Raw genomic sequence first — 19,135 nt, 5'->3', positions numbered from 1 at the left:
AAATACTATAAAAATTTATATTTTAGGGAGTTACTAAGTTGCAGTCATTTCTTCCTTTAATATTAGGTATACAATCCCATGCCATACAAAGGCAGCTCACTTTGATATAGATTGGGGCAGAGAAGATGATTCCAATTTGTTAATTGGCATCTATGAGTATGGCTATGGAAGCTGGGAAATGATTAAAATGGATCCTGACCTCAGTTTAACACACAAGGTACTTAAATATTTATTCTTTTACTCTGTTGATTATTAATATTGCCTTTGAGTTATTTTAATTTTTTAAAATTATTTTGAAAATAAGTTTAATTGAGAATAAGGAAATAAAGGTCCTAATTATGTGATTTCTACATTACAGCTTGGTTCTAATGAAATAATTGAATTTAAATCTGAAGATTTTGCTTTTATTTCTGAATTACGTTTTTTGTTATTAAGACAGGTATAATTTTCCTTCACATTACTTGGTTAAAATTTTTCCATTATTAAAGGAAACAAAAAGGAACCTTAAAGTCTTAAAATGCCCTTTTTAAAAGTTAAAAATTTTAAGTAATGATCTCACTATGTCGGAACCCTGATTCTTCTGTCATGGCCCCTTGAATTCTGGGATCATCGTGTCTTAGAAAATCATATATTTTAAGGAAATATCGACTAATGTTAGTAATTTGGGTGATTTTATTTTGTTGTACTAGCTAACACCTTTCCCTCCCTCCCTCCCTCCCTTCCTTCCTTCCTTCCTTCCTTCTTTCCTTCCTTCCTTCCTTCCTTCCTTTCTCTTCCTTCATAAATGGAAATGTTGGAAACATTTCTTTGTGCTGTCTTTTTCCAGCTTATGTGTATATGTGTTTGTGGGAGCATGTGTGCATGTTTGTGGAGATCAGAGAGCAACCTGGGTGTCATCCTCAGAAAGTTCATCTGGCTCCTTCAAGACAGAGTTTCTCATTGTCCTAAAGTTTACTAGTTAGGTTAGGCTGGCTGGCCAGTTAGCCCTAAGTATCCTCCCAACTCTTCCTCTACAGTGCTCAGGGCACACCTCAGACATTTTTGTTTTGCAGCATGAGAGTTTTTGTTGCTTTGGTTTGTTTGGCCTTTGTGTGTGTTTTGAGGCTGTGTGGGCGCGTGCATGCAGTGTGTTGACACAGGGACTCACTAGCCTGTTCATCCATGCCGGCCTTGAGCTTGTGATCCTCTTTCTCCTGAATGCTGGGATTTCACGTATTTGCCATTACAGTGGCTAAACTGAGAGGTTTCTTCTTCTTCGGTATACTTTTTTTTTTTAAAGATTTACTTATTTATTATGGATACAGTGTTCTGCCTGCACATATCCCTGCAGGCCAGAAGAGGGCACCAGATCTCATTACAGATGGTTGTAAGCCACCATGTGGTTGCTGGGAATTGAACTCAGGACCTTTGGAAGAGCAAGCAGTGCTCTTAACCTCTGAGCCATCTCTCCAGCCCTTCTTCGGTATACTTACAGAATTTATTCCCAAGAGACAGATGGTAGTGAATACTGGTAATAATCCTATTGCTCAGATACAGGAGAATTGCCACAAGTTTGAGGCCAGCCAAGGTTAAATAAGTAAGACTGGCTCTCAATAAAGAAGAGAAGAATGGCCGGGCAGTGGTGGCGCACACCTTTAATTCCAGCATTTGGGAGGCAGAGACATGTGGGTCTCTTGAGTTTGAGGTCCATAAAGCAAGTTCCAAGACAGCCAGGGCTACACAGAGAAACTCTGTCTTGGAAAACCAAACAACAACCAGAGAGAGTGAGAGAGAAGAATGAATTTATTTCCAAGGAAATTAAATCTGTTTATGATACAGATTTAAAAACTGTATTTTGTAGCCAGACGCAGTACTGTTATTACTACCCAGCTTCCTGCCCTCTTGTAGTCTACTGCATACTTTATTCTTCCAATAATATTATGAATATTAAAAACTTTAGTGTGTGAGATATATTCATATTTATTAAATTGTATTTTTCTCACCAGTAAAATTTTTATGTTATTTACGAAAGACAGCTTGAAAAATGCATTGCCTTTCAGATTCTTCCAGATGATCCTGATAAAAAACCACAAGCAAAACAGTTACAGACACGTGCAGACTACCTCATCAAATTACTTAGCAGAGATCTTGCAAAAAAAGAGGCTCAGAGACTTTCTGGTGCGGTAAGTTAAAAAATGTGGATGTTTAAAATCAGTTTACTCTTCTAGAGTTATTTGACCATGCTAGATGTCTGTAGTTAATGTTAAGAACTGCATTGTTCTTTAATTTAATAGTTTTATTTGGTTATGACAGTAGAGTGAATGCTTTTTGAGAGGCCAAGCCTATCTATTATTTCAAAGTATTACAAAGTTTAATGGAGAGTGTCAAGGGTTGTGGATTTTATTAGGCATTCAAAAAAGATTTTTTTTTTTAAATTTATTTATTTTGTATACAGCATGTATGACCAGAAGAGGGCACCAGATCTCATTACAGATGGTTGTGAGCCACCATGTGGTTGCTGGGAGTTGAACTCAGGACCTCTGGAAGAGCAGTCAGTGCTCTTAACCTCTGAGCCATCTCTCCAGCCCTCAAAAAGGATTTTTTTTTTTTTTTTTTTTTTTTTTGGTTTTTCGAGACAGGGTTTCTCTGTGTAGCTTTGCGCCTTTTCCTGGAACTCACTTGGTAGCCCAGGCTGGCCTCGAACTCACAGAGATCCGCCTGGCTCTGCCTCCCGAGTGCTGGGATTAAAGGCGTGCGCCACCACCGCCCGGCTCAAAAAGGATTTTTAAAAAGACTCTATAAAAATGTATTTTCGTTGTATGTGTATGAATATTTTTCATGCATATTTGTCTGTACCATGTGTGTTGCTGGTGCACATGGAGTCCAGAGGAGGGCATCAGATTCCTGGAACTGGAGATAATGCATGGTTGTAAGCTGCCATGTGAGTTCTGTCCTTTGCAAGAGCAGCAAGTGCTGTTAACCATTGAGTTATCTCTACAGGTCCAAGAATGATTGATTCCTCACTCCCGCATCTTTTCAAACCTTTAAAAGTTTGCCTGTAACCATGATGTCAACGACTACCTGTGTGGTATCAAAAAAAACTTCTATCACTGTGTTGGTGCCACTGAATTTAGTTGTAGGTGATAACCTGAGAGTCTCCTTGAAGGAATAATTGCAGTGGTTAGTACCATTGATATTAATATACTGGATGTAATTCGTGTTTCCTCTGTTGACTCTAAACTTGGTGCAGCTCATTACCTACATGCCAGTATTGTATGTCTAAACTTCATAATAGTTTTTTGATGTTTTTAAAAACGGGAAATCAGTGTCATTGATTAAATACAAATAATTACTTTTAGGGAGGTTCAAAGAGGAGAAAAACAAGAACTAAAAAGAATAAAGCAATGAAGTCCATAAAAATAAAAGAAGAAATAAAGAGTGACTCATCTCCTCTGCCTTCAGAGAAGTCTGACGAAGATGACGATAAAGTAGGTACACTTTTGCAACAGCAGCTGTTAGTGTGGAAGGGAAGTTGAACTTTAGAAATGGAATTTTTCCATTTTTTGGTGGTTTATAATGTAGATTTATTTATAGATCATAGCTGCAATAGATACATGGCTAGAGACATAGATCAGAGGCCCTTTCCTTTCAAACTCTTGCCAATTAAATGAGCCATCTCTTTTAATTTTATTCTGAACTTGAATGAGACTGGCTTACTTTAGAGGAAGGTAAATATTGCGTGTATCATTAGTAAAAGGATTCTGAGTTATATTTTTTAGAACCCACATACATGCAAAAAGAGTTAAAAGGAAGGTGAAAGATAAAGAGGATAAGGAAGATAGGGAAATAATTTAAAGAAAAAGAAAACAAAGAAGCTATGTAGAAAGAAAAAGACATAAAGAAAAGGTAGGCAAATCATAGTATAAAACTTAGAAAGTAAAATGTTGTATATTTACATCTTGGAAGATAATAGCATCAACCCAAACTATTTTCAGTAACTGAGTTCTTCAGAAATTTTTGTGGGCGTATAGTTGAGGGGAGCAATTGGTTTGAACACCTTTACAAGATAACATTACTAGGAGACATTTATTCTTTGTCATTGATGTTGTTTAGCAAATTAGCAAGGAAATTTTATTAACAAACCTAGCAATAGTAAAGTGGGTCATATTCAAGGGCTAAGAGATCTCCAGTGAAGCCGGGAGAAAGTGAAATAGATGACTATTCACTGAAAATAGGTACTTGTAGAAGAAAATTAGAGTAATTGTTCTGAAAGAGCTAATCATGTTGTCTTTATGGTTGGGCTTTTGTTTGGTTCTTTTTTTCCAGTTGAATGAATCCAAACCTGAAAGTAAAGACCGATCTAAAAAGTCTGTGGTGTCAGATGCTCCAGTTCATATCACTGCCAGTGGAGAGCCAGTTCCCATAGCTGAGGAGTCTGAGGAGCTGGATCAGAAGACATTCAGTATTGTAAGCTCCAGAGCTTCTCATGAGAACTGTTCAGTCTTCAATGAAGACTGAAATAGAGGGGGTTAAAAAACTCAGGCAGCTTTTATATTGAGGATTTTAAACTTTTCAGTTCCTGATCCAGTACTAGTGTGCAAAAGTTGTTCTTACTAAATTCAGCCTTCTGTAGATCAGTTAAAAAAAAATTACTATAGATCAATAAAGACTTAAAATTCCACTTATAAAGGAAATCAAGATGAAATAATGGAGAAGTGCCCCTAGTGATACAACAAGAAGGTGTGAAATTTCCAAAGATTAAACTAAGAATAGAAAACGTGTTGTTACAGGCTGCCAAGGAGGAAATAGTATAAATATACAAATAGTTTTACTGTGTACAAATGCATACCTTGTTCATGTGTCTCCTCTTAGAGAGTTCTAGAATTTGGATCTTTTCCTAGCTGGAGTCATTAGCTTCTTTTAGTTACTTGTTGTTAGACTTGAATTTCGTCTTAAGTTAGTTTTGTCACTGTTAATCAGTTGCAACACTTGAAAGAGACACTGTCACCTCAGCAGCAACTGTGCCTAACTCTGGCTTTTGTCCCTTGTGTTTAGACTCCAAAGTATGAAATAATAAGGGCTTATTCATTTTCATTATCTGATTCTGAGATGTGCTCTAATATAGGTTCAATCATTTTTTTTTCATGTTCTTTTAAATATAATGGGTTGTAATAGTTTTTGTAGGCTTCCATTTTCTTTGTGTGTAAGCATATGTGCTATGTCTGGACTGTGTCTCTTCTTTGGGTTTATGAACTCTGGGATTCCTTTTCTTCTTTTTCAGGATAGCCTTTTTGCTTGTGACCTAGATCTAACTTCCTTGTCCATTTTTAAAATTGATTGCTTTTAACTATTCTGCCTTGGATGAGAGTGGTGGAGGGGGAGATCGTGTGCTGTGTTTTGAGGTGGAAACATTAAATTCTTCACTTGAACTTCTCCTATTCCATCTGCTTCTTTACTGAGTAAGGGGAGATCATACCTCTAACTTTCTTCACGTGTCCTCTTTAGCCTTCTGATTTTCATGGAATTGTTAAAATAGAAAGTTTCCTACTGTGCCCAATGCATGAATTTCTTTATTCTTTTGTATATCCTAGAGAAAAAGAATATAATAACTTTAAGCATATATTCTTGAGCTAATCATTCTGAGCTTCCACTGGATTTTACTAGCAAGCAAGTTCTGTTGACTCTACTTCAGGAAGTCATAGCTACTGTATCACTAAGTTATAGCTACTGTATTACTAAGTCATAGCTACTGTATTACTAAGTTATAGCTACTGTATCACTAAGTTATAGGTAACTATGTCTTGTGTCCTACAGAGGCTCTTACTGCTTTGATCTTCTCCATCTTACACCGTAATCTTTCCATATGGAAATTTGTACTCTAAATAGTCCTCACAGTAGTTAACAATGATAAGGAAGGTGAATCACATCATGTCACCTCTGTACATAGAGCTCTCAAAGTTTTTTCCATCTCTTTCAGGATTAAAAATTCCTCTCAAACTTGTAAAAGGCTTAGTGTCTGGTTAGTTCTCACCATCTGCCACCTCTCTCACATGGTTCCAGCTACGTTAGCATTTGATCTAAACCTGTCGTCAAAAACGCTTTCAGTATCTTCACAAACATCACTTTTTCCTAGATTCTGATTACGTAGAAGGCTCCCTATTTTCTCTTTTTTTTCTTGATCTTAGTTGTCATCACAATGTTTCTTACCACCTGTCTTATCAGAGTCTTGATCCCATAAAGTCACTATCTGTTTTGTTTACTTCTCTAGGTTTATTCATAGCCCTAAGAAAACAATATATACACTGTGTACATATTTTATCTCTTTAAATTTAAAATTTTATATTTCTTGTGTGAGTGTATAATGTGTATGTGTCAGTGCTGATACCCGCAGCAGGATATACACACATGGAAGTCAGAGGACAGCTTTTGAGACTTGGTTCTCCTGCTGTGGGTTCTGGGAATCAAATTTAGGTCGCCAGGCTTGATCAGCAAGTGCTCAGTGACTCATCTCTCAAGCCCACTTGGGTTTTTGAGGCATGGTCTCACCTGTTGCTCAGGTTGACCCTGAACTCCTGCTCCTGCCTTAGCCTCTGAAGTACTGGGATTATAATTTTGAATCACCATACCTGCCTGGCTTATAAAGTGTTCAGTAATAGTTGGCAGAGAGCAACTATGAATAAAACTAAAATTGGGTAGGAAATGAAGGGTTCTTCCACATAGCCCCAGACCCCCCCTTTTTTTTTCAGTGTGGTTGGCTTTTAAAATTTTTTGTTTTGTTTATTTTTTGAGGAAGTATGCCATGTAACTCAGGCTGGCCTCAAATATAGCCAAAGAAGATCTAGAACTTGTGATCCATCCTCCTGTCTCTGCCTCCTGAGTTCTTAGATTATAGGCACAGACCACCACACCCAGTATTATACTCTGCTGCAGATCTAGCCCAATCCCTCATGAATTCTAGACATGCATTCTACTAACTGAGCTACAGACCCTCTCTTCATGGGTGGGGCTGTGTGTGTCTTGTACACAGTCTGGCCTTGACCATTTGTGCAGCTCAGGATGTCCTTCCACTCTGATCCTCCTGCCTTTTCATGTTGCAGGACTGTAATTTTTCAGTTGAAAAAACTATAGTTCATAGATTTGATTTTAAATTATTCCTGACAAATAATGGAGAACTATCTACCAACTTCTACCAATAGGTAGTAAAACAGAGTGAATTATTCATGAACAAATCTACAACTAAGTAGATAATTCATAATGGCCTCTCAGGGCAAAAGTACAAAGATTTTTTTTTTTAAACCAAGTAGCATTATGTTAGTTAAATATATTATCTGATGCTAACTTATCTATATATTCGTAGAACTAAACCAATTTCCTTGTCATCAATATAAACTTAAATTTGAAGCCAGGTGGTGGTGGTGCACGCCTTTAGTCCCAGCACTCGGGAGGCAGAGCCAGGCGGATCTCTGTGAGTTCTAGGCCAGCCTGGGCTACCAAGTGAGTTCCAGGAAAGGCGCAAAGCTACATGGAGAAACACTGTCTCAAAAAAAAAAAAAAAAAGAAAACAACAAACAAACAAACAAAAATATAAACTTAAATTTGTACTTAACAGTCGTTTTCATAAATTTATCTAAACTCTTGGGCTTTTTTTAGTGTTACTTCAGTAAAACCGAATCAGAAAATTTGGATGTCATTTTATAATCGCGTAAGGTATTTATTAAGAAAAGTGGTTTCTGCTGGCCATGCCGTATTCTCCAATCTTCCAGAGAAGGAGCAGAAGTCATTTGTAGCCACGCCCTAACGGTTTTAAAGAATAGATGATTTATACCAGTTGCTTAATTCATTTTAATATTTTTTTATTGCGTGTTGGTTTTTGCTGGTTTGCTAGTGAGCTCATGTGGAGCCACTCTAACATCCCGTCTTTTATAATGTATGCAGCCTGGAGTGTACTTGTTATACTTCTAGTCATTGATGTTGAAGACTCCTTAGAATGGTACACTGTAGTATTAAAAGGAGCCAAAGCTCTATAAAATCAAAAGCTTTTACTTCCACAAAAGCTGATGTCAGGTGATAATGGAAGCATTCTTTGCCTGCAGAAAATCCAAAGAAGAAAATACCGAATGTATAGAATGTTTAAGGTGATGTGTAATTGCTTATTTTGAAACTAGGCAATGCTGTGTTTATTCATGTAAGTATCATGAACAATAATACAGTTCACCTGAATTGGGTTTTTAATACGTGTATTTCTGTTGTTTTCAAGTGTAAAGAAAGAATGAGGCCAGTGAAAGCAGCTTTGAAACAACTTGATAGGCCTGAGAAAGGCCTTTCGGAAAGAGAGCAACTAGAACATACTAGACAGTGTTTGATCAAGATCGGAGACCATATCACAGAATGTCTGAAGGAGTATTCTAATCCTGAGCAAATTAAGCAGTGGAGAAAGTAAGTGGGACACCTTTGAGGAGATGTTGAATTCATAATTTTAAATGTAACTGTGTTTCTTCACTTATTTTTCTACTTCTAAACATGAAGTGAGAAACAGTGCGTAGAGGGGTAAACTTGAATGGTTCTTATTTTCATGTGTGTCTCTGTGTGTGTGTAGTTGCCTATGAAAGCCAGAAGAGGGTTTTTCATCTCCTTGATCTGGAATTGTAGGTGAATTGTAGGAAATGTGTGCTAGGAACTGAACCCAGCTCTTCTAGAAGAGTAGCATGTGTTTTTAACTTCTGAGCTGTCTTTGCAACACCTGGTTTCAATTTTTCTTTTCTTTTCTTTTTTTTTTTTTTTTTTAATTTTGTTTTTCGAGTCAGGGTTTCTCTGTGTAGCTTTGCGCCTTTCCTGGAACTCACTTGGTAGCCCAGGCTGGCCTCGAACTCACAGAGATCCACCTACCTCTGCCTCCCAAGTGCTGGGATTAAAGGCGTGCGCCACCACCGCCCGGCTTCTTTTATTTTTTTTTGTTCATGAGTATTTAATTTTGCTTCATAAGCTCCAAGTGGCATCTCTGCCTTTAGAAAATAGTGAGAAGTAAAAAGTAATTTCACTAAAGTTCAGATTACATTCTACTTTAAAATGTGTTTATATTTACAAAATGAAATCAGCAATTAATCTTTATGCTATAGACTCACTTATTAACAGTGCAAAATACAAACCTATTTTTCTTTTTAGGACTAGTAGAAACAGGCGATTTAAAAATTATAAATGTGATGTGTGGTTTTCATTGGTCAGCCATTTTAAAGATTATTAGGTGTGGATGTGTTCAGTCAGTCTCCTAGACAAGTTAGGAAAGAAAACGGGCACCACTGAGTGACACTGGCCCATTAACCTACTGATTTCTTCACTCTGTATTCATTTCAGCTACACATCAAACCAAAGCTAACGATACTTGTACTGAGTGATGGTGATTAAAATTCTAAAGTGTTCTATGCTTGTGCCCATGTCTTCTTACACTCATGGAGGACCCATTTGAAAAAGAAACTAGGAGGTTAAATAAAGCATTTATGTTCAAAAAAATTGAGCTGTCACATTAGAGAAATCACTCACCTATTGGAGTGATCACAGAGTTTGCCATGAATTGTTCAGTCTTTGCCTTGGCTAACTTTGGTTTTTATAACCATACACAATAAAAGCTCATTTTTCAACTATTGTATACTTTGATTATATTGCAAGCAATGAGAAACAACCCTGAAGTTCTGTATTCATAATGTCTGGCTTAATTTTTCCCTTGTGGATGGAATAGATAGAAAGTAATTCCCTTTTCTATAGGGATAAGTTTTAAGACAACCATCTCCCCATGGATGAAGCGTGATACCAAAATTGTACTGAATGCTGGATGATACACTATTATTTCTCTATATAGGCATACCTGTAATGACATTTAATTTATAAATTGGACTCAGTAAATGATGAATTTCCCTTCTCCTCTTTATTTATGTTCCTTGCTATTTGTTCCTCCCTCACGGTGTGGTTGTACAAATTCTCTTAAAGGCAAAAGGTGAAAAAGACCCCCCACATAGCTAGTAGCCTAGCAAATGAAAAGACTTTTGCTCTAATCTTAGTGCTTTCTTGGAGAAAGGTTTTTCTTTTTTTCTTTTTTCTTTTCTTTTTTTTTTTTCCACGACAGGGTTTCTCTGTGTAGCTTTGCGCCTTTCCTGGATCTCACTCTGTAGACCAGGCTGGCCTCAAACTCACAAAGATCCGCCTGCCTCTGCCTCCTGAGTGCTGGGATTAAAGGCGTGCGCCACCACCGCCTGGCGGTTTTTCTTTTTTAAAAACAAAAGTTGAGCCTAGCAAGATCACTCAGTGGGTAAAGGTGCCTTCTGCCAGTCCTGTTGACTGAATTCAATCCCCAGGAGGTATCCACATGATGGGGAAGTAGAGAGCTACTCCATGTGCTCTGTAGCATACATGCCCACACACATGCACATAGAACATGGACAAAATAAATAAAAAATTTATAAAAGAAAGAATATCTTACATGTAGACCTATCATTGGGCATGAGGTCCTGGATTTCATAGCTAGCACTGTTGAAACAGAAATCATACAAGAAAGAAAATAAAAGCAAATGATAAAATAAAGGAGCTAGCCTCCTAACAACTCAAGAATAGTTACTGAGTTTTCAGGATGAAAGACGACAAAAGACTGCAATTAAAAAGTTGATGGTAAAGACCGGAGCCGTGATTGTAGAGCCAGAAACTAGACATGTCTCCACAGCAGTCCTAGTTGCCTGCTTTAGTTATTGCTCCCTGTTTCTCTGTTTTTGTTCCATGTGTCTTAAAAACAACTAAAATGAAATGCTGTTTCATTTAAAGGCCACTGTAATACATTGAGGACCAAAAGGATTTTATTTGCCATTTTCATATGTCTCAAATGCTTACCCTTTATACAACAATATCTTGTAAGAAATCTGAAGTTAGGGCTGGGGACATGTCTTCATGCATAAAGAATTTTTATTCCAAGCATGAGGACCTGAGTTTGGATCTCCAGAACCCACAGAAAAGCCAGGTGGGTGTGACAGCCCTCTGGAAATCCAGAGATCATAGTCTGTGTATTGTGAAGGTCAGGAATTCCAAGAGCACTTGTTAGCCAGGTGAGGTGTGACCTCGTTCAGTTTGTAAGGTGTCATGTGATTGAGGAAGACACAGTTTTGCATGTGTCCGTGCCACTGTATACACATGTACTCACATATATGTGAACATAATCACACACTACACACCAGCACACAAAATATTTGAAGTAATACTAATGTTTTACAAGGGAAAAAAAAATAAGGGAAAAGTCTTTGTAGGCCCACACTGGGTATGGCAAAGGAAGCAACCTGCACTGGAACTCCTTGAATGTGGTGCTTGTTCTAGGTCTTTCTGAGTCCTGATGGTAGTCCCACTCACCTCTGGCGCTTCGCCCAGAATGAGAAGTTGTTCAAGTGACATATAATCAGGAATTTGGTTTCTAGCTAGAGTTTTCTAAAGCAAAATGTATTTTATAGAAAATTTAATTATTAACCAAAAGGCAATTTACTAATAAATACCCCTACCTCTTATTGTTGTAACTGCAGACTGTATATGTTAAAGCTAGTCTATAATTTAAAAGCTAGGTGAATTTTCTGTTTCTGTAGATTTCAGGTATCATTCAGTTTGTTATTTCAACCAAGTTTGCTTTCAAATAATGTTTTAAGGTAGATATAAATACTGTCTTTTTTATCTTATGACAACTAATCTAACAGGTTTAATTTGGAAGGATATTTGATAATTTGGAACTGTATTATGTATAATATGACTCTCTCTCTCTCTCTCTCTCTCTCTCTCTCTCTCTCTCTCTCTCTATATATATATATATATATATATATATATATATATATATAAATAACCACTATTAATGTCTACCTTTGTATGGGAAAAGGCCTAGACACTAGATGTACTGTGGTATATTCCAGATTCATATTCCTTGTTTATTATTCTTGTGGCCATTATGTTCCATTAAAAATGAAAATTATTGTAATGTGTTATTTAGGACCATTCTTTATAAACTAAATCTGTTATCTGCTATTGTTCTTACTCAACTATTAACATATCTGATATTACACACATAATCTATATTACTGAATGAATCTTTGACTGCTTGCTCAGTTTTATATATATATGGTACATTTCAAATTAGGATAAAACACTAGATTTCATCCTCCAAAAATGAAGGGATTTGAAAGAGAAATAAAACCATTCATGTGATTGGAGACTTATGTGTGCGTGAAATTTTGAAAAGTAAACATGAAGATTAATTTCGTTATTTTATTACTTAAAAATTATTTTGTTTTTTCTTTGTTTCTATGCATGTGCATGTGCATGCATGTGTGCCTGAGCACGCCACAGCACGTGTAGGAACTTCTTGAGAGACTTGGTTCTCTCCACCATGGAAGTCCTGGGTTTGAACTCAGGTTGTCAGCATCCTGTACGTTTACCTGCTGAGCTCCCTTACTGGTCTCTGATAATTGTTTTCTTTAGGATGGACTGTGTTCCATAGAGGGCTATCGCTAAGTGGGTATAAGAGGTTCTGTGATAAAACTAAATATTTTTTACCAGATTAATTTGCCATTTTTTTTCTTCTAGAAACCTGTGGATTTTTGTATCTAAGTTTACTGAGTTTGATGCAAGAAAATTGCATAAATTATATAAGCATGCTATTAAAAAACGACAAGAATCTCAGGTAATTGGTATATAATACTTTATTCTTTAAGACCATACACATTCTTGATTATCTAATAACATGGAGAATTCAGTTAAGAAAATGTAGAAGTAATGAATAAATTTACAAATACCACTAGAGCACTATACCTGGCACAAACAAGATCCATTGAGTAAGCGTAAATTAATAGGCAAGGAAACAGGATATAAAATTGCCCTTGTGAGAAGTAATTATGAAAGGAACATAATATTCATATGGAAGAGAAACTGCTCGGTATTATCTAGAATAATCACAACAAAACAGTGTGAAACCCCAGCTACAGTAAAGAGAAGCACACCCTATCTGTGATGTTGTCACTGACAGTGTATGCTTTGTATTTAACCATTAGAAATTTTCAGACAAACTGCATTGGAGGGTTGCTCAATAAAATTACTGAACAATACTCATAAAAAAATGTCAAGGTTATAAAAGAAAAGACTGCCTCAGAGACATGATGACCAATTGAAATGTGGGTTTCATATTGGCTTCTGGAGCCGAGGACATAGGAGAAATGGGGAATCTGACTGGAATGTAGTTGGGCTGATAGTGATCATATCATGCTGTGTCACACACGGAATAACATCAGCGGATGGGTGGTGCACATGAGACTGTCACATTTCTTCAGCTTCTCTATCAAGTCTAAAATTATTTCAAAATCAGTTTTTAAAAACGTGGAGGAAAATTTTTTGCTTAAAGAGACCTGTAAATTTTATATTTATGTATTCTGTGTATGTATACATATATAGTATGTATAGTGTGCATACCTTATTCAACATCAGAATTTTCTTAAGGGTACCCAACCTACACGCACCACTGTATATACTGTCCTGTAAGAGTTTTTTAAGCTACTTGAATGTGTCTGATATGTGTTTGTTTTATTTCAGCAAAACAGTGACCAGAATAGCAACATTACTACTCATGTGATTAGAAATCCAGGTAAACCTTTAAGATTTCCTTCTTTTTCTTTCTTTCTTTTTTTTTTTTTTTTTGTGTGTGTGTGTGCATGTATGTTTTGTTTTGATTTTATTTTAGTTTGTGTAGACTTTTTTGTGTGTGTGTGTGTGTGTGTGTGTGTGTGTGTGTAGGTATGTGTGCTTATGGGAGCACAGAGGCCAGAGAGGGGTTTGAATGTCCTCCCTTGTAACTTTCTACCTGTTTCTCAGAGGAAGGGTCTGTGAACCTGAGCCCACAATTTTCAGCCTGCAATCCAGCAAGTATTAGTAATCCTCTTCTGTTTGCTTCCTTGGAGCTTGGTCAGGCTTGCTATGTGTGTGTTAGGATCTGAACTAAGGGCCTCATAATGCGCAGTAAACACTTTTAATTTGTAAGATGTCCAGATTCCTTACTTTTGTTCTTTAAACCAAATTTTTTTTAAAAGGTTGTTATTCTTGTTCAAAGTACTTTTATATTGAGAAAATGCTATAATTCTAATCCATTATATTATTTAAATCATTTAAAACAACGTTTTAGTTATTTCTTCTAAAAACAAGCCTTTAAGCCAGTTATTGTAGGGCTATTTTTAAAAAAATGCTCATTCTGTTAGTCACAAAATATAGTCTGTGACAAATATGTGCCTCAATAGTTTCCAGTGGTGATTTTAAAAAAAAAATTTTTTTTAATTGAAAGAGAATTACATCACTTTCCCTCTCTTTCCTTCCTCTAATCTGTGTCCCCCCCCCCCCCCCCATGCTTTCCCACTCTCATGTTGATAGCCTCTTTTTCTTTGGTTAGTGCGTGTGCGTGTGCGTGTGCGTGTGCGTGTGCGTGTGCGTGTGTGTGTGTGTGTAGAGCCTGCTGAGCCTGTTTTGTTGTTTGTCCATGGTCTCAGGGCTGACCACTCTGCACTGGACAACCAGTAAGGGCTCATCACTGGCAGAGGCTAGAAAACCTCCCCTGAGCCACCTCTAGTTGACTGTAGTTCTTTGTCTGGGCTGAGACCTCATAAAATTCCTCCTCCCATATTAATATGTCCATTGATACTGCCATTGTTCTGGGCATATTTCTGCAGTCGTTTCTAGGAGAGACTTGTGTTACCACAGACTTCCTAGTGCTCTGCTTCTCAACCTCCTCTTCTGCAGTGCTCTCTCAACCATAGATGCAGGAGCTGTGATCTATTGGGACCGAGCTGTACCCATGATCCATGGATTCTTTCATAGTGTCCACTTGGGGTTTTCTGCGATGGTTTCCATTTGCTGTAAAGAGGCTGTGGTGAGGGGTCCTAGCTACACTTAACTGCAAAACCCTTTAAAAGCTTTAGTTCTGTGTTTATAAACCATTTTTTGAATGCTTTAGCTACCAGCATTTCAGAATTGATTTTGTTTTGGCAGGAGTTACTGTTAATTTAATTTTAAGTTATTTGTAGCACATTTTAAAATCCATTAATGGAGTTTCACGTACTTCTCTAATAGATATGGAAAGGCTAAAAGAGAACACAAACCATGACGACAGCAGCAGGGACAGTTATTCTTCTGACAGACACTTATCTCAGTACCACGATCATCATAAAGACCGCCACCAGGGAGAGTCCAGGAAAAGACCTTACTCTTCATTCAGCAATGGCAAAGACCATCGTGAATGGGATCACTATAAGCAAGACAGCAGGTAAAGTGGAAAGCAACTTTTAAAATTTTTCTTTTACCCATCCTTCTCTTTTTAATTATATTTGCTGCGTTTGGGATAGACCTGTTCCATTTTCATGGGAGCATATCAAATCTTATTTGCTTATAAATTAAAAATTTATAGTTTTTTCTCTAAATTTATTTTTGAAGTATTAAATTGGCATCAGAATATGCGATGAGATCTGAAGTTTTGTCATTTTAAGTAGTGCAGTGTGTTACAGATGCACTGGCAGCCTGTTGGCGCAAGTACAGGCTTCCTATGGAGAGATTTCTGCGTTGGATATTGAAATCCTGTGAGGCAAAATATAATTTAAGCCGGGCGGTGGTGGCGCACGCCTTTAATCCCAGCACTCGGGAGGCAGAGCCAGGCGGATCTCTGTGAGTTCGAGGCCAGCCTGGGCTACCAAGTGAGTCCCAGGAAAGGCGCAAAGCTACACAGAGAAACCCTGTCTCGAAAAAACCAAAAAAAAAAAAAATATATATATATATATATATATATATATATATATAATTTAACTGCAAACTACACTTTATTCCTTTATTTTTTAAAGAGTCTCCTTCATGATCTGTGATCATTGCTAAAATTTAAATTCAGAAAACCGAAAAATAAAAGTAAAGGTCAGAAAGAAATAAGAGGGCTCACTTAGGGTGTAAGGCCACAGCCATCACAATATAAGCCCATTAATTGTAGAAAGGCTTTCCATTAGGGACATATAACAAGATGAAAAGCTGTATCTGTAGCTGCATATGCCAGTAATGTCACAAACTTCTGGAGGAAGGGTTTATCACAAGAATCTTTGGTCAGCAGGAACATTTTTATCTGAAAAGGCAAATATGTTAGAGATTTCTCATGGGGTGAATTTCTTCATATACGTGTTGACTTATTACATAACTAGTTGTATGAGAACATGTTCAATGGACATTTCAAACTAATGAAAAGTTTCCTATATGAATTTTTTAGACTACATTCTGGTATTTTAATTTCTTCTCCTAGAAGCTTGTAAAGGGCTTCAGTTTTGAGGGGCTTCTGTGTAGCTGTGGTTATTTCAGTACATCTTAGACACCGAGGTGCACTGATATAAATGATTCGTCAGTGAAATTAAAATGCTTCTAGGGTGCTCTGTATGGTTTTGTATGGTCTTGTGAACCGGCATGTTCATGGGCATTTCTAGTGAGTGGTTTGTTTCTAGGTAGGGATTTCTAGTAACTTCTAAAGCTACTTTATGAGGTGGCCCTGTCGTGCAGTGGAGAAGTGATTCTAAGCTACTTTTATGAAATTTGATTAAACAATGAACTTCTACACAATTAAAATATGTTTTAAAGTATTTATAATTTTGTGTATGGTTTTATCTGGGAACTTTAACTGACTAATTTGACTAAACGGCTAAATTTCTCTTTGATTAGGTACTATAGTGACAGAGAGAAACACAGAAAACTGGACGACCACAGGAGTCGCGATCACAGGTCAAGTTTGGAAGGAAGCTTGAAGGACAGGTGTCATTCTGACCATCGACCTCACTCGGACCATCGACTGCATTCAGACCATCGATCAAGTTCTGAGTACACACATCATAAATCTTCCAGGGATTATCGGTTTCTCTCTGATTGGCAAATGGACCACCGAGCTGCCAGCACTGGCCCTCGGTCACCTTTAGATCAGAGGTCTCCTTATGGTTCCAGGTCTCCATTTGAACATTCAGCTGAACACAAAAGTACACCTGAGCACACCTGGAGTAGCCGGAAAACATAACAGAAGCTGATAATTTGTCTATCTGGACTTTGGTTTTAGCCATAGATCATAAACCAACACAGTAATTGCCTTACATGACTTGAAAGATGCAAACAACTCTTCTATCAGTAGCAGTATTGTTACTTCTTTCCAGGACGCAAGGTCTATTATCCCAACAGAAGAGAGAATATTTTTATATTTAAGGATTATGCTGCACTGTACTGCAAGTGCTGCAGTACTTTTTTTTTTTTTCTTTTTTAAAGAAATGGAAAATGTTTACTATAACAGGGACCTCAACACTGCCCTCCCGTATTAGGCTGAATAAAACTGTTTTTATGTCAGTGATTTTTGACTGACACCATTTAAATTATGTTTGTATATGAACTTGACTCTGACCTGTGATCATGTTTCAGGAAGGAATGAAAGAGAGTTCTTTTCTTAATAAAGAAAAAACACTCAAGGACTTTGTTCACTTTCCAAAGCTACTTGTTTACATTGTGCCCTGCGACCACCTTGCCGCTTCCCATCACAAGCTTGAATATTTAAATCCTGTACTTATGTCTGTAATATAGCCGGGAATTTCCTGTTTGTGATTATTATTATGCCTTTTTACAGAAGAAGATGGCTGTAAATTATTGTAAATGTATTAAATGAGCTTTCCTTCCTTGCCCTTCTCAGGCTGTTTTTGACTGTTCCTTTCCCTACCAACTCAGGCCTTCTTAAAAAAAAAAAATCAGTGTAATAACACTTTTTAATGATTTGTCTTGATAGAATCATTGTTTAGAATGTAAAAATGGGGAAAGGGGCCACTTCTTTCTTTTAGTCCTCTTTTTATATTGAATATTTTTATTAGATACATGTTTTACCCCTCCTTTTGAAAGTCAATATTATGTTTGTAGTTTTACAGAATAACTGGTGAGGGTAATATGTGAATCATAAACTTCATGCTCTGGAACTTTTTTCAGATGCATTTGGTTTAAAAGGGTAGGTGTATGAACACTTTCAGAATTCAAAATGGCCAAAAGTTATTGTAAATCCATTTGTTTTCCCTTTTCATGTGGGCAATAATGTCAAATGTGCTATGCAGCCAGGTTAACATTTTAGATGAATTTGATTAACTTTTTAATATAAACTGTTACAGTGCACACTGATTGTATATAAAAACCTTATATATGACAAATTAAATTTAAGAAAAAGGATATGTGGGCTCCTGTAGTTTTCTGCTCCATTTTTGTTCCCTCAAGTATTTTATCTTTTTTTTTTTGTTTTGTTTTGGTTTGGTTTTTTTTTTTGTTTTGGTGTGTGTGTGTTAAGTAACAGCTGCCAGAAAAAAATGGTATCTCGGTAAACAATTGGAAATTGATAATATGTAGTACTACAACTACCTGTTTTGAAGACTCTGAATCTTTGTATGAAGTACAACAGGTCATAGAAGTCTGCTTCCTATAGCTGGCTGCCTTATTTACTCACAATTTTTTTTTCTTATATTCAGTGGGAATTTTGGATGTATGCTGTGTAACCAATTAGAATATTTATTCCTGGACTTGTCTCCATGGATTAGCTGTTGGGGCAATCCAAAGTTGGTCTGCGGATTTGTACTTTTGTATTTTCCTTTTATGTAGTTAAGTCTAAAATTTATACAAAACAAACTTTTTAAAAAGCAGTTATATCTTTGGCATAAAGTTATCCTAAAGCAAACAATGTGTTTTTATCTTTGATATGTGAGGTAATGTGTTGGTGAGTAACTCAACTTTTAAACATCTAGTTATAATTAAAGATAAAAATGATGATAGAACCCAGTGCTGGCACAAAATTTTTAAAATTTTCACTTTCTCCACATTTAATGTAAATGATCATTTTATTCCTGAAGAACATTTCCCATAAATCTTAATATTAACACAGCAAATAGCTCAGGGTCAGCAATAGATTCCTATGTGGCTAGGTCATTTACTTAAAAGACTGTTGTACAAATTTTGTAGAAAAATATTGCATTTTTGGAGAATGGGTTTTTTTTTTTTTAACAGTTTGACATTTAATTGAGTAATTGAGTTAACTAGCTGAGTTGAATGAAAATCTAAAACTGTATGTAACATTTAT

The 19,135-nt window shown here is 36.6% G+C and overlaps 1 protein-coding gene across 2 annotated transcripts in view; it reads left to right on the top strand.

Annotated features, from left to right (window-relative positions):
- The window catches only part of Chd1 (chromodomain helicase DNA binding protein 1), a 79,834-nt gene extending 61,597 nt beyond the window's left edge, over positions 1-18,237 (top strand). For both annotated transcript variants that reach the window (XM_052750699.1, XM_052750698.1), the window contains exons 28-36: positions 67-217; positions 2,040-2,162; positions 3,339-3,467; positions 4,306-4,446; positions 8,237-8,415; positions 12,577-12,673; positions 13,576-13,627; positions 15,100-15,292; positions 16,714-18,237. In XM_052750699.1, the coding sequence (XP_052606659.1) occupies positions 67-217; positions 2,040-2,162; positions 3,339-3,467; positions 4,306-4,446; positions 8,237-8,415; positions 12,577-12,673; positions 13,576-13,627; positions 15,100-15,292; positions 16,714-17,059 (1,411 nt within the window). In that variant the 3' untranslated portion in view covers positions 17,060-18,237. The remainder of the gene's footprint in view (positions 1-66; positions 218-2,039; positions 2,163-3,338; positions 3,468-4,305; positions 4,447-8,236; positions 8,416-12,576; positions 12,674-13,575; positions 13,628-15,099; positions 15,293-16,713) is intronic.
- Positions 18,238-19,135: the final 898 nt, after the last annotated feature.

Source organism: Peromyscus californicus, unplaced genomic scaffold, assembly GCF_007827085.1.
Source record: "Peromyscus californicus insignis strain IS unplaced genomic scaffold, ASM782708v3 Scaffold_22__1_contigs__length_63687245, whole genome shotgun sequence".
Classification (NCBI taxonomy): Eukaryota; Metazoa; Chordata; class Mammalia; order Rodentia; family Cricetidae; genus Peromyscus; species Peromyscus californicus.
Note: the sequence above shows the minus strand (reverse complement) of the source record. Positions and strands in the feature narration are given on the sequence as shown.